Here is a 15,446-nt window from a genome sequence, read left to right on the forward strand (position 1 = left end):
TTATGCATAATTTTAAATGCAAAAATTTAAAATTTAAATATTTGATTGACAACATAATTATTTACTTATTTATCTCAAATCATCTAAAAATTTTATAGACATGTAAAATATAAAAACAAGATCTAACCAAATAGTAAATTTGTTAAAATTCATATTTAATAAAAAAAAAAATTTTTTGAGCAATATAATATGATATGGGTTGGGGTTACCCAGACATAACTTCAACCAAACCCTTATAATTTTTTTTCCCCACGAGGTCTTGATCTCAATTTACCTTTTTGTTCCTTAAATTTCATAAACACCAAGAAAGAAAGCACCCAAAAAGTTAATTTTTTTAGTTTTTGAAAAAAAGAAACAAAAAAAACAAAATTCAACGACCCTGTCCTTGTTGTCGACTTGGCTGCTGGTGTCGCTTTTAATTGGATAAAACTGGCAAGGACAGGTTGTTTAATTTTTATCGATCTCCGAAGCCACAAGTCAATGAACGTGAACAAATTGTCACAATCCTGTCTTTATAATCAAGACATACATGCTTTGTTTTGAATGGTCACCTTAAAATGTTCATAAAAAAAAGAATGGTCACCTTAAAAATCACGTTAAACATTATTCTGACCAAGTCGACATTATACACGGCATGTAAAATGGCCTCGTTTACAAACACGCTTTCATTTTTATTGTTTAAACTTTAAAAAACGACATCTATCAAAATTGTCGCCATTTTTTATCTCTTAGATTTTAAATATTTTTACCATCATTTTCAACTCCCAAAGTTTCAACCCCTGTTGGTCTTAATGTTGACTATGATTACGAAGCAAAAAAATCCAATGAACTTGGCAGCTTATAATTTTCTTCACATCTATATCAATGAGTGCAAAATTCTTTGTCCAATACTCCATCTAAATTCATTATCACAACAGATAGTATTGAAATATTGTGTTTGTGCTATGCTTGTCTTGAACTCAACACTAACTTTAAAAATTAATAAGTATATTTTAAAAAATATAAATTTTCCTTTAATTTATAAGGTTTCCATACATTACAATCTAATTTATAAATGCGAATAGTTATTCAATTAGAACATCTTTTATTCACAATAATAAATATTTAATGTAATCTCCATTTTAGTATATCAAATGTGTCCTTAGTAATTATCTTCTTTTTCTTTTCTTTTTTCTTTTTTTTAACCTATTATAGTGTTATTATGAGAGAAGCTATGATTGTGGTGTCTCCAGTGAATGTTCATGGTATTATACCATTTTATAATGCATGGTAATCATATAATTTATAAATCTAAACCGTTCAAACAAATTCAGAAACTACAAGATGGCCAATTTTCATATATTTTACCTAACTTAGTGAAGTTTTTTTTTTTTTTTTTTTTTGAAAATCAAAATATTTATATCTTATATTTTATATTTATTTAGTGAATAGTAATGTAAATCTGAGCTAAATATAATATTTACTTGGATTAATTGTACAATCAACCCTAAATTATGGGGTGCTTGCAGCTTGCATTCCAAACTATAATAAAACTTGCAATTGCACCCCAGTTTAAATAAATTTAACAATTTACACCCCATTGTTCAATTTTTTTTTTTTTTTGAGAAAGGCCCCATTGTTCAATTGGCTGTGAACTTTAACTAGTCATGTGCAATGCATGTGATATTTAGAAACTTTTTTTGTTTTGTTTTTTTTATTGAGAAACCAGTCGAAGATGTCTTTATTAAACAACTACGAAATATCTTGAAGTACAAAGAATACAAATCATATGTCTTATTTTATATATTTTACTTTATATTCTATCAATCATGGTATGCTATATAATATATATAAATATATATATATATATATATATATTTCCATTTTAAACTTTGGTTATTTTATAAGGAATGTCAAATGAATACATGACAAGTAATAATAGGTAGAGCATAAAGTGGAATACAAAAAATGGGATAGGAGCTCTATTGTATGATATTTCTTTTAATCAGGGGCGGCATTAATAATGCTTCTAGGGGTTCAAATAAACCCCCTGACTTAATAAAAATATATATTATATGTACACAATATTATTTTATTATTTTAATTTATCTTTTTTTTTTTTTTGCATGCCCTAATTTAAATCTTGCATACTCCAACATAGACCAGTTCAACCCAAAACTAAACAACACAAATTAGTCCATCTCAAAACCAACCAATAACATAAATCACAGACCTGTCACTCATGAATCTCTTTTCTCTATCTAACTATTGGTATCTCTGACTTTAAGAGTAAATATTAAGTGTTTGTGAATTGTAGTGTATCTCATTTTATTATAAATTTATATATATTATTTGTGTGAGTGTGTGTCTGATATTGATAGTATGCGTTATTTATTTATTTATTTTTGTTATAATATTATTTGTGTGAATGTATAGTATAAATATAATATAACTTTATATAATTTAATAATTAGAAAATATAGAGGGTTTGTTACATGTGTGTGTATTATTATCATGTTATAATAACATTTTATTATAAAGTTCACGATTAAACAAAAATAGTAAAGTTAGTAATTCTTCAAACATTAGATTGGTTTTTTTTTTTTTTTTTTTTTTGAGAAAGCAAACATTTGATTGGTTAAGTAGACACATAATGTATCATTTATATATGTATGGATGGGTGTAGCTCTTTGGGTCAATAATTAATACAATGCACACGGGTTGAGTTTTTTCATTTAGTTTAAAATATTTTTTATAAAAACAATGACAAATAGATAATGACAATTGCATAAAAATACAAAACGTTATACAAACTTTACAAAATAAAATGTTTATACCTACCCATATTGGCAATGGATAATGAAATCACATAATGATGTCATTTGAAAATTTGTAAAAGGAAATAGTAAAATATCATGTATTTGTGTGATTTATTTTTATCGATAACTTGATCTATTTAAGTTTTTATTTTCACTAAATTTTATTTAATTTAAATTTCTTAATTACCCCATGAAAAGAAATTTTGGAGCGACCACAGCCTCTAATCACACCTGAACATCATCTAGAATTTTTGCTTTTCTCTCCGGCGCATATGCAATGGCATTACCTTTACGTTTGACATGCTCAAAACTAGTCCATCTTAATAACCTAGTAACAAGCATTGTAATATCATCTATTACAAGGCCATAGTGAGCAACTGAATTTCTCTTCGGCAAGCTAAAGCTTCAAGCCTTCAACCTCCTCTATTGTATGCGGCAAAGGGATTCTTTGGGAAAGAGCGCTAGTGATGAAACCTGCGGAGTCCCTTATCATCATTCAATGCTTGCAGCTTTGATATCTTGGAAAAGCGCTCCATCAAAGTTGGCCTTGTTTTGTGTGTAACATTTTTCATTTCTAGATTCACTAGGTGTGAAACATTAAGCAAGAGTTATATCACTTGATATAACACACATATATAGAACTAGGGTCAAGTTACACATGATTTAACCTTAAGTAATATTATACTACTTGATAATGAACATTGTTTTAGGCTTTACTTATCATATTTATAGTGTTTTAAATCAGCGGAATTTTCCCAGATCAAAAAGTAAGGAAATATTCTTGCCCCTGTATTAGCTCAATATGCAAAACACATTGAGGATTTTGAGTAGGCTTGGCTGGAGGAAACTCCTAGCTCTATCGAGCACATGTGTGCCCCGGATGTAGCTCATTTATCTTTGGTTTGAATAAAAATATTTTAAGTTTTCCATAAAAAAAGAAAAAGAAAAAGAAAAATACAAAAGTAATGTTGTACTATTTTTTTATTAGATGCAAATTTTAAGAAATTTATTGTTTGATTACATTTTCTTCTTATACTCTTTATACTTGGAAAATTTCAAAACGATCTAAGATTAATAAATTTCTCATCTATAAAATTGTTTAAATTTTAAGTTTTTATATTTTAAAATTATTCATTGAAGATGAGTTTGTGAATCAAATAGTAAACAATGTGCAATTGATTTAAAATTTGACATGTGTTTTAAGAAAATAGAAAGCATATAAATTATATAACCTAATAGTAGGATTTCAAAATATCATTTTGATAAAAAAGATATTATCCTCCTTTCACTAGAAGATTTTGAAATATATATATACAGAGGAGAATAATTATTTTTATATTAGTATAATATATAGCATTGTACTGATGAAGGGTTTTCAATTGAAATTAAAATTTAAAAGCTATAAAATACTATTTGGTTGACTGCACACCACCTTCTTAATTATATCTTTTCTAAACACCAATCTTCATTGCTTTCCTGCAAGAATATGAAAATGTTAGTATTAAAGTTTCTCGATCAAAAAGTCAAATTTAATACTAAAGTGTAAAATATGATTTGGTTGACTCTAAACTACCTTCTTATTAGGTCTTTTTTAAACACTAATATTATTTCTTTCCAACAAGATTATGGAATATGTTATTAAAATTAGAAAATAAAATACAAAAATCTCTCAAGAAAAAAGTCAACTTCCTTTCTTTTTCTTTTTCTTTTTTTAGAAAATTCAATAATTAGGGGTAGGATGATTGATTCCTTGGCATCTCTATTGGAAATACCAAAAGGTGCTAATTGAAATCTAAGATTCTTGTAAAAAAGTTGACTACTTTCAAACTTGAAATCCAAAATGATGCAAGACAACAAAACTATAATCTTTGACTCATTGGCATTTTTATTTTGAATATTATTATTATTATTATTATTTGATAAATACAATAGATGAGAGGAGATCTGAACCCTAAACATCTTCGTTAGAAACACTAGGAAGTGCCAATTGATATTTTAAAAATATATAGGAGTTGCCAACAATCTTGTAACTCAAGTGGCGTGGATATTAAACTTGGTTAAGTTCTCTCATGTCCTCATATGACCATTGAAAACCACTTATTTTATGAGAATCAAGTGGTTAATAATGTGTTTGATGAGTTTAATTCTTCAATTTATTTTGTTTATTGTATAAAATTATGACTCCACCTCATAAAAAATATTATACTCAAAAAATATAAATTCTATTTTAAGATGTAATATTTAGTCAACCAATTAAACAATTCAATAAAAATTGCTATATACGTATGATGTGCTAGCTATTATTTTGAATAATATAGTTAGACTCTAGAAAAAATAATAGAAAAGTTAAGGGTAAAGTACATATTTAGTCCCTAACTTTTAAGTCATATGTCAATTTGATCCCTGATCTTTCAAATGTGTCAATTTGGTTCTTAACCTTTTAGTATTGTGTTAAAATAGTCATCGCCGTTAAATGATGGATGAAATATGTTGATGTGGTTAATGGCCCAAATAAAAAATCATTTTTATGCCACATCAAATGACATGCGTAATGCCAAATGGAATTATAAAAAAAATTTAAGAATTTGTTGAAATATCAATTATATTAAATTACAATGTGCTTTAAAAATTTAAAATATAAAATAAAGTAAAATCATTCTAGAATATTCTCATCACTTTCTCAGCATCCAAACAGAAAATCATTTGAACCCCAAACACTATTCAAATCAAGACCCATAGCAACCCATCTCCTACACCACTTTTCAAAACCAAGAAAAACATTCTTACTTGTTGATATACTAAGAAAATGACTAAAATTTAAAATATGCAATTTCATGACCAATTTCGTCCTTTGTTCTGGGCAACAAAGCAAGGGAACTACTAGCTAGCATTGATGCTCAATCCAATTAGCATCCCAACATATTAAACATATTAAGCCCAATGACGATGCAAGCTGTAAAGACAACGACAACGTGGTGTACACAACTGAAATATGGGAGTTAAAATAAGGCGACGGTGTAAGTGGGTTTGGCAACAGAGGCATGGGTACCTTGAGCCTTCATCCCCATCTCCTCAAACAATTTCTTACTTTCTTGCACCATCGCCCATGCTATTTGTACAGCTTTATTTGATGCCAAAGTCTCAACCGCATGGTGATGGTTTTCTTGGGGTTTGAAAAGCGGCGGAGAAGGGTTGTCATGGGTTTTGATTTAAAGGGTGTTTGGGATTCAAATGATTTTTTTTTTTTTTTTTTTTAATTTTAACTTTTAAAGCAGATTCTTAAAACTACGTTTTTTTAGTTTTATTTTTTATTTCACGTGATATTATTCATGTCATCTGATGTGGCATAAAAATAATTTTTTATTTGACCGTTAGTTACAGTATTTTTTATCCATCATTTAACGGTAGAGATTACATAATATTCAAGATTAGGGATTAAATTGACATATTTAAAAGATCAAAGATCAAATTGACATATAACTTTAGAGACCAAATACTTAGCTTACCTAAAAGTTAAATGAAAATAAAGAAAAGAAAAAGCCTCTCTTATTTTGAACACGCGCAAGATAACAAAGCATTTTGACTTGGTACAACAAGAAGACATGGGGAATACGGTCTAATAAATGAGCAAATTGCTGTCCAAAAACAAAAGGTAAGAAGATAGACTTGGTCTTACTTGAATATCTTTGCTTTGTCTTTTTTCATTTTTTCATTATTATTATTATTATTATTATTATTTTTTAAATAAATTTGGAACTCTGTATCTAAAATTTTCGTGCTTATATTTTGGTCAACACTTAATAATTGGTTGGAGTAGTATTTAGAAAGCGAAAACAATTATTAATTTAATGTCATATAATAAATAAATTATAAAATATTTTTTAATTGAAATTTGATACAGAATATTTATATTAATTAAATTTATAATATCCCTAAATTACTCCTCAAATAATAATTCCAAAGGAAACTTTTCTATTACACAATGACTTTTCCAGCGAGGCATACTAGCTTGGACATTTGACTTGAAAATTGAAATTCAAAGATAGAAAGTACTTTTTAATTTGGGTAGAATGAAACTGTCAATCAATTAGGCCTTGAGAAATAAAAGTTGGTTTTTAGTTACTCCTCTTCGAAACTTTTAGATCCCAATAGTTGAGAAATTATACAGTTCTCATGATAGATCACATTACTTATCTACCATTCCACTAAAATACTCTTACCTGTTTAAAATTGTTGAGTCAGTAGTTAATTTCTATTTTAAATTTTTTTCTGACTCAGCAATTTTAAACAGGTGGGAGTCTTTTAGTGGAATGATGAACAAATGGCATAGTTTACTATGAAGATATTATAATTTCTCCGAGTCGCCAATGATCAAGACTTTTACTAGTCCCATGAATACGTATATTTTGTTCTATTTTTAGTGTTTCACGGATATCACAACTTAACATGTATATGTTTGACTTTTCTTATAAAATAATCTAAGTTTAAAATGGAAAAGAAATCAAATAAAGGATATACCATAATTTATGGAACATAAAGTGAAACACATAAAATAAATTACCTCCCATATATTTCTTAGACAAGAATACTTTTCATGAGAAATTACATTTTTTTTATCATAAATTATACACAATTTTACACTTTGCCCTTGTGAACTATCGAAAGGTATAATTAACCTCCCAAAGTTATAACTTTGTTTCAATGCCCCTTGGTTGTCTTGTCGTCTGTTTTGGTATTAAAGTATGACAAAATTAAATATTAAAAAATCAAAAATTTCATCTCCAAAATAGATGATAGATGGATAAATTAGTATTTTAATGCTAAATTTGGTTAGATTTAACAGTAAAACAGATGATAAAGAGTTAAGTGTTACATAATTTTCTATTCAAAGAGTCTATCGTGTTTTTTAGTACTCCATAGGACAAAGTGTAAATTGAGGAACAATTTAAGGTAAAAAAGTGTGAAAGAAACAGAGCATAAATTAAAATATAATTTAGGATAAAAAGAATGTGAACGAGTCAGTTTGGACTCGATTTATGTTATCATAATTGAGTTCACACATTTTTATTTTGATTTACTACCACCAACACTATTTTATTATTAATACTATTACCAGAGTTCACACAAAAGGCGTGTCTTCAACAAGAGGAAGGGTCGAGGAAGAAACAGAGGAAAATTGCAGTAAAACTTATAAATAAGTCAGTACAGTGAAATGGACCAGAGGTCTGTAATTCTCCAATATTCAAAGGGTCAGAGTGGTAATTTGGGAGAGACAAAAAAGCAATCGCCGTTATAGTTATTCGTGTAAACACTCAGAAAATCCAGCCGTTGCAGAGAGAGGAAAAAAAAAAGAAAAGAAAAACAAAACAAAACAGAGCAAAGCAATGGTCTTAGGTGAAGAATCAAAGCCAATGAACTGAAAAGAAGAACCCTCAGGATTCTCCCTTATTTCCCAAACTGCCCCTCCCTGCTTTCTTTGACTATCATTTGCTTTTCTCTCTCTGGTACATATCTCTTTCTTTCTCTCTGTGTCTCTCTATCTTTTTTTTTTTTCCTCTTTCTTTGTTTGTCTGCTGTGAGTCTTTAATATGGTCATGTTGAGAGATAAAGATCTCTCTAATGGTCGGTTAGGTTGTGAGGGTGACAATTGCTCACAGACTAAGCTCTCTCAGCAGAAGAAGGAGAACCCAGATGAGAAAATGAGTTTTGCTGAAAAGGGTATGGATTTTCAGAGAGATTCAGGGATGGGTTCTGATAGGAATGGTTTCAGATCAAAGTTGCCAACAAAAACAGGGACTTCAGGGACACAAGAGCTCACACTCAGCTACCTCTGTGACAATTCCAAACTGGGTCTTCCTGAGAAAGAGAAAAACTTGCTGTATTCCCGAGAAAGAGAAACGAACGCTTCTATTGCTGAGAATTCAATTTCAAACCAAGGTGAGAAATGGGTGGAGAGGGATTTCCTCAATCTGAACGAAACAAGGGGGAATTCCTCGAAACGAGAGGTGGAGGAAGAGCTTGATAGAGAGAATATAGTGCCAGAGAAAAAGCCAAAGCTTGAGACTTTGAACTTGTCTCTAGCTTTGCCTGATGTTTCTCTCTCTCTCACTGCTGCTCCAATTCCCAACCAGATTGCTGCTAAGAGTATGCAATCTTTAGCACCTTCTAACAATTGTTCCAATGATTTTACTGCCACTGCTACTTCCATGTCTTACTCTTATTCCCTTCCCTTTTCCCACAACCCCAGTTGCTCTTTGACTCGTAATTCCACTGAAAATTACGATGACCAGATTTGGAACTGTGGGGAAGGGACTAATGGTTCGGTTCATAGTCGATTTAAGCCGATCGGTGATGGGGCTGTGGGGCTTTCCAATCATGGTGCAGGAAGCCTTTTTTCAATGATGCAGGCAAATCAGGCTAGTACTCGTAAAAAGGACTTTTGTAGTAATGTTAATAACAATAATAGTAGTCATTATAGGACTACAACTGGCTCTGAGAACCATTCCTTTTTCCCGTCTGAGCTCCCTGCAAGGCCGCGGATTGATACGCTGTCTGGTGATTCCAGAGGGCGGGGTTCAGAGGGTTTGAGGAATTTGGAGGGTGTGGATGGTGGTGGTGGTGGTGGTGGTAGTGGTAGTGGGAGGGTTAGGAAGTTGTCTAGACAGGAGAGACTTGTTATAGAGATTGTATCTGAGTCTGTTCCTGATATGGCTCAGATATGTCAGGAACTTCCGGAGGAGACAGTTGCTATGGTTAAGGATTACTTGAATGGTATAATTATAATGCCTGAGAAGAAAGAGGAATTAGTGGGATTACAGTATTTGCTTGAACGCAGATCTGATCTTACTAGGGAGACTCTGTCTAAGTGCCACAAGAGGCAGTTGGAAGTTTTGGTTGCTGTGAAGATGGGGCTTGGAAGCTACTTATCTAGTGAAATTCGCCTCTCAACAAATGATCTTGTGGACATTTTCTTGTATGTGAAATGTAGAAATGTAAATTGCCGGAGCGTACTGCCGGTTGATGATTGTGACTGCAAGATTTGCTCAGGAAATAAGGGGTTTTGCAGCCAGTGTATGTGTCCCATCTGTTTGAAATTTGATTATGCCAACAATACCTGCAGTTGGGTTGGTTGTGATGTGTGCTCCCATTGGTGCCATGCTGCTTGTGGCATTCAGAAGAATCTGATTAAGCCAGGTCCTAGCTTGAAGGGACCTTCAGGGAGTACTGAGATGCAGTTACACTGCATTGGGTGTAGTCATGCTTCGGAAATGTTTGGTTTCGTTAAGGATGTGTTTATGCTTTGCGCAAAGAATTGGGCTTTGGAAACTCTTAAAAAGGAGCTTGATTGTGTCAGGAAAATTTTCAGGGGAAGTGAAGATTACAAAGGCAAAGAATTGCATCTTAAGGCTGATGATATGCTATCCAAGCTTGAGACCAAAATGGTCTCTCCTTCAGATGCGTGCAACAGCATGATTCAGTTTTTCAACTGTGAGTTTTTTGACTTTGTCTTATTGTTTCTTAAGACGATTTTGTTTTTTATCTGCTAGCCTCAATATGCACCGTGCTGTTAATAAGCTTTTAAGTTTGGTTGCAAAGTATGAGTTCTATACTCCTATACATGTCAACTTCATGTTGGCTTCTCTAGAAAGAAGATATATTTATAAAATTAACAATAACAGCTTATCAGATGTGTATCCAACCATTGTGATGGAGTGGATCTTTTTGTCAGATACCTATTCCCATGTATCCAATGCATATGTGTGCAACAAGGATAAAAGGCTGATATGAGGCCCTTTTGAAGGATTTTAGCTTCATTCAATGATGCTTCAATATTTGACAATCTTTAGCATCATGGAAACAGTTAATTATGTAACTAGTAATCTTAACAATTAGGTGATTAGACTTGGTGGTTTATTTGTGACCTGAATATTGATTGGAGTTGGGATTTGGATTTGAGAAGATAATTTAGTTTAGAATATGCTAGGACCTGGAATGATAATCTTACTTTTATAGGAAAATTTTCTACAACCAGTGGTGCTTGTATTTGTCTGTATGGTCTATTGGTACTTGCAATACCATGAATTGTGTGGATTAGGATTGTGAAGGTGTTATGTGGGCATGTGCTAAGTCTCACATTGGGCGAGTATTAAGTCGATATTGGGTATATGCTATTACAAGAAACTTTAATTGTGATTTGTCCTTTTGAGGTACAGTGAATGTGTGGCTAACATTATTTTTTGGATTGTGACCAACTATGTCAAAGCCAACTTGGTAATGGTTTATAGTTTAGGGGCATTCTAGTGTTAGGGGGGGTAGGAGGGGACATTTAGCTCTAATTGTGTCAACTTGGTAACGCCATATGGTTTTGGGCCATTGCATTTTAACACAAGTCCAGAACAGGATGACAAGGATTTAAGTGGGGAAGATTGTTGTGATCACAGTTAATACTTTTGGGGTATTAGTACAAGTGGCTAGTGCTTCTTTGGATTGTGATAGTACCTACCCTCATATTTAATTGTAAGAACATAGAAAAGTAAACTTGTATAAGTAATATTTAATTAGAAATTTCAAAAAATTGTGGAATTTTTATAAGAGGTATGAGTTCTTGTTTTATATATGATGAATTTGTGGTAAATTTTCTTCATGGATGTTAGAGAAATACTTCTTGATGTTTTTATAATGGAAGCACTATTGCCATGGCTATCTGAATGCTTGGACAGCTTTCCTTGTAAAGTTTCAACTTTGTTCTAGATTTTCATGGAAGCATTTAAAATAGCTATATTATAACTATTAGTCATTCCCTCACTCAAAGATTGTAGGAATTTTCTGTATGTGTGAACTTGAGTTTTGTAATGGGTTAATTGGAAGGAACTGCAACATGGATAGATATTGCATTTGTTAGAAAGCACACAATTGACAACTAATTTATAATACCTGAACAACTGAATTATGTTTCATAGCATTGTAATTCACATTGCTGTTTTCATGGTAATTTCTAGTGTGTGTATCTGGAAAGTTCCTTTTAAAAAATATTTTGAGAAGTATAAAAGTTATATTTAGCTGAGCCAGAGTGCTAACTTGACCTCACAGAAAGCTTTGCCACATCACTCATTTTAACTTTAAATTTGATAAGAAACTGACTGGGAAACTGTCATTTTGTTCCAGATGCTTCTTACTCATTAGAATGTTGGAGGAACCTTCTGAAAGCTAGAAGTTTTCCCATTATAATATTTTACAGGAATGCCACATGCGAATTGAAGAAGTAAATCGTGTTTTACTCGGTAGTTGAGGGTTTAAAATCCTAAATTTTATACAGGACCACCATAGAAAATGGAAGCCATTACCATGAATGGTGTTTGAATTTTATGAAATGCCATCAATTCATATTTTCAATCTTTCACTATCATCTATGATGATACTTTTCCATCTGAGACAGCCGTGTACATAATGTATATTAGTTGAATATTTTTTTTAATATGCATAACATAAAGTCACATTTTTTATGTGCATGCCTAACTCTGAAGGTTCTGTTTTTTGGACAAATGGACACAGATGGCATGTCTGCTCCTGTTGTGGCTTCAAATGAGTTGGTGGCAACTCAATCTATCCTTAAAAAAGAAGCAACCCCTCTTTCACAATCCATTTCTCTACCCCCAAAATATACAGCGTTCAACATGAGCTCTTCTAGCATACGCAACGATTTACTGTCGAACGATCTTCGTCAGAGTGACCTCAAACCTTCCATAATGAGTGAGTTGACAACAGATGATGATTTCCGGTTTGGGTCATTGTCAAAGAAAGATAGCTTTGACAGCTTGGAAAGCTTAGTGCGGATCAAGGAAGCAGAAGCGAGGATGTTCCAGAACAAGGCTGATGATGCGCGGAGAGAGGCTGAAGGTTTCCGGCGGATGATTAGGACTAAGAATGACAAGGTGGAAGAAGAGTATGCTGGAAAGCTTGCCAAACTATGTTTGCAAGAGACTGAGGAAAGGCGCAGGAAGAAACTGGAGGAGCTAAAGGTTTTGGAAAATTCACATGGTGATTATTTCAACATGAAACGCAGAATGGAAGCTGAGATTACTGGCTTGTTAGAGAGAATGGAGGCAACAAAGCAGCAGTGGGCTTGTTAGAGAGAATGGAGGCAACAAAGCAGCAGTGGGTTTGATTTCTTTTTTCTTTTTAACATTGATGCTAATAGTGTGTAGTTTGTTGGTGTTATTATTTTGGATTATGCTTGTTAATTTAAATGCAAAATGAACGATCATTTTCAGTTGTGAAATTTCAGAACTAGCTTTTCTCCTCTTCATCCATTTTTCTAAGAAGCTTGACAGAGCATGGATGCCAACCAAAATTTATTCATTACCAGGACCATATAACAATTCTATCTGCAACTCTAGTTGTATTTAAGTTAGTCTTGTCTTGTTGAATTTGGTCTACATTTTATAAAAAATGATACGATTCTACTATAACTAGCATATACTCTTAGGTTCATTCTATAGCCTCAAGAAATTAATACTAATAGGCAATTCAGTTTGTTATTGAAAGCGAATCAAAATGCACCCATTAATGTTTATTTGATGCCAATCATGCCACTGAATCTCCCCCTCATGTTAAAGTCAACCAGGCATCATTTTATTAGTCAAATTTAATTGGGATAGTGGTGTGTGGTAGGTAGCCAGTGGCCAGTGCAGAGCAATGTTGGACCACAACTGTTTCTCAAGTTTGCTAGGATTATCAATTATCATCATGAGACAATATTTTCTCTTTTTTCGGCTAGATTATACACTACATAAACCAAAACAAATATAATACCATTTTGCGCCAAAACAAATATAAAAAAGGCAAGGGATTAACACCATTAGAAATTGTACCAAGAAATGCTGGTGGATGGAGAATAAACTATAAAGGAATAAGGTAATGCGCCACTAGTGATCTTACAAAGATAGTCCTTATCTTTGGAGCATTCAAGGGCCACTGACTTCGGGCTCTTATGCAATTGGTGCTTAGGTATCGAATTTTTCTGACATTTATTCTCAGGTTGCCTACTCCACTATCACGAGATTCACAATAGAACATCAATAAAGTATGGAGCTTTTAACCCGACACAAGTTAAGAAATAATAAATATTCAGTATGTGACAATTAAGCTAACTAGTTCTTATTAAGTTGACTTTGCAGAATGCCCACTTTAGTTATGGTTATGAGTTTTTTATTTTTTGATAATTCAATAATTACAGTATTGCTGCTATTGCATTTGAACCATAAATGTTTTCATTAAAATACTGTTTTAACTACTCTGGTATTATGCTCTTTGTTTTTATGTTTGAACAATGATGTTCTTACTTATTATGCGTGCCAAAGGGTGATCATTATGTTTGTGATTGCAATAAAGTACACTATCTCTATTTGTCTATGTAGGACAGAGAGAGAATCAAGATAATAATGATTATTGTAAAGCTTTTTTATATTTGACTTGAAAATAATAAGAATGGACACGGCATCAAGATAAATTTTGAAAATAAATCCCACCAAGCAAAGTGCGAAGCGAAAGGTAGGAAAGATAGGGTAAATTTTATTTTTATTTTTTTCGTGCATGCTTGCAAATGATTGGTGACCAATTGACAAATAATTATTAATGACAAATAAAATAAGCTTTTAAGATTTAAAAGGAAAAAATTAAGAATGTGAGGAGTCCGCATCTTCTTCTTCTTCTTCTTTTTTTTTTTTTTTAAATATATTTAAGAAGAAAGACCTTGAATTTGATTAATGGAGGCTAATAAAAGGAACAAATTAAGAATGTGAGGAGTCCGCATCTTGAAGGGCCATATAACATGAAATCCGGTTCATCAAAATCTAGATTCCAATTTTTTTTCCTCTCTCAAAGTGAATTTGAATGTTGAACATTTGGATTCCAAATTTCTTTTCCTCCAAAATAAATTGGGATGTTAAATATTGAATTCTCTCTCTCTCTCTCTCTCTCTCTAAAAACTAAAACATTAAAACAATAGTTATGTTAGTTAATGATTTCTTAATTATGAAAACACAGAAAATTTTAGTGAAGATTGCATATCCTTTCATTTTCTTCACTTCAAAAAAAATTCTGGATATTTTTTATTAAAAAAAAAGAGTAAACTACTTATTTCATTCCTAACTTTTCAATTATATCAATTTGGTCCCTAACCTTTTAGTGTCATGTTAATTTAGTCTATGTCATTATCTCTTGGATAAAAATTACTGACATGGCTAACCGCCAAAATAAAAAATTAATTTCAGTTAATGTGGCAATAAACTTTTTTTTTTTTTTTTGTCTATTTGCTACGTCAACAATTTATATCCAAAAGATAATGATAATGACTAAATTGACATGACACTAAAAGTTTAGAGACCAAATGGACAAGGTTGAAAGGTTAGGGTCTAAATTGAAATTTGGTAAAAAATAAAGATCAAATATGTAGTTTATCCTAAAAAAAAAAAATGGAATCTAGATGCTCAACATCTAGATTTGCTTTGGGAGAAGAAAAAAAGAAAAGAAAAAGAAATATAGATGATAATCATTTGGAATCTGGATTTGCCTTGGGTGAATTTTATTTTATTTTTTAAATAATTTGAATTCGGTTCTTCAAGACGTGGATTCCTCACGTTCCTAATT

General features: G+C 31.6%; 1 protein-coding gene across 1 annotated transcript; it reads left to right on the top strand.

Moving 5' to 3' along the window:
• Window positions 1-8,045: 8,045 nt before the first annotated feature.
• On the top strand, window positions 8,046-13,104 carry LOC115981671 (protein OBERON 3). Its single transcript, XM_031103961.1, has 2 exons — window positions 8,046-10,286; window positions 12,351-13,104. The coding sequence occupies exons 1-2, from the start codon at window positions 8,387-8,389 to the stop codon at window positions 12,926-12,928; spliced, it is 2,478 nt and encodes an 825-aa protein (XP_030959821.1). The 5' UTR covers window positions 8,046-8,386; the 3' UTR covers window positions 12,929-13,104.
• The last annotated feature ends 2,342 nt before the right edge of the window (window positions 13,105-15,446 follow it).

The sequence above is a fragment of the Quercus lobata genome, chromosome 3, assembly GCF_001633185.2.
Source record: "Quercus lobata isolate SW786 chromosome 3, ValleyOak3.0 Primary Assembly, whole genome shotgun sequence".
NCBI classification, from domain to species: Eukaryota; Viridiplantae; Streptophyta; class Magnoliopsida; order Fagales; family Fagaceae; genus Quercus; species Quercus lobata.

Excerpts from the sequence above, each read along its gene's own strand:
- LOC115981671 (XM_031103961.1), top strand. The coding sequence starts at position 8,387 with ATGGTCATGTTGAGAGATAAAGATCTCTCTAATGGTCGGTTAGGTTGT. Across the intron at positions 10,287-12,350 it reads CATGATTCAGTTTTTCAACT|ATGGCATGTCTGCTCCTGTT; the intron begins GTGAGTTTTTTG and ends AAATGGACACAG.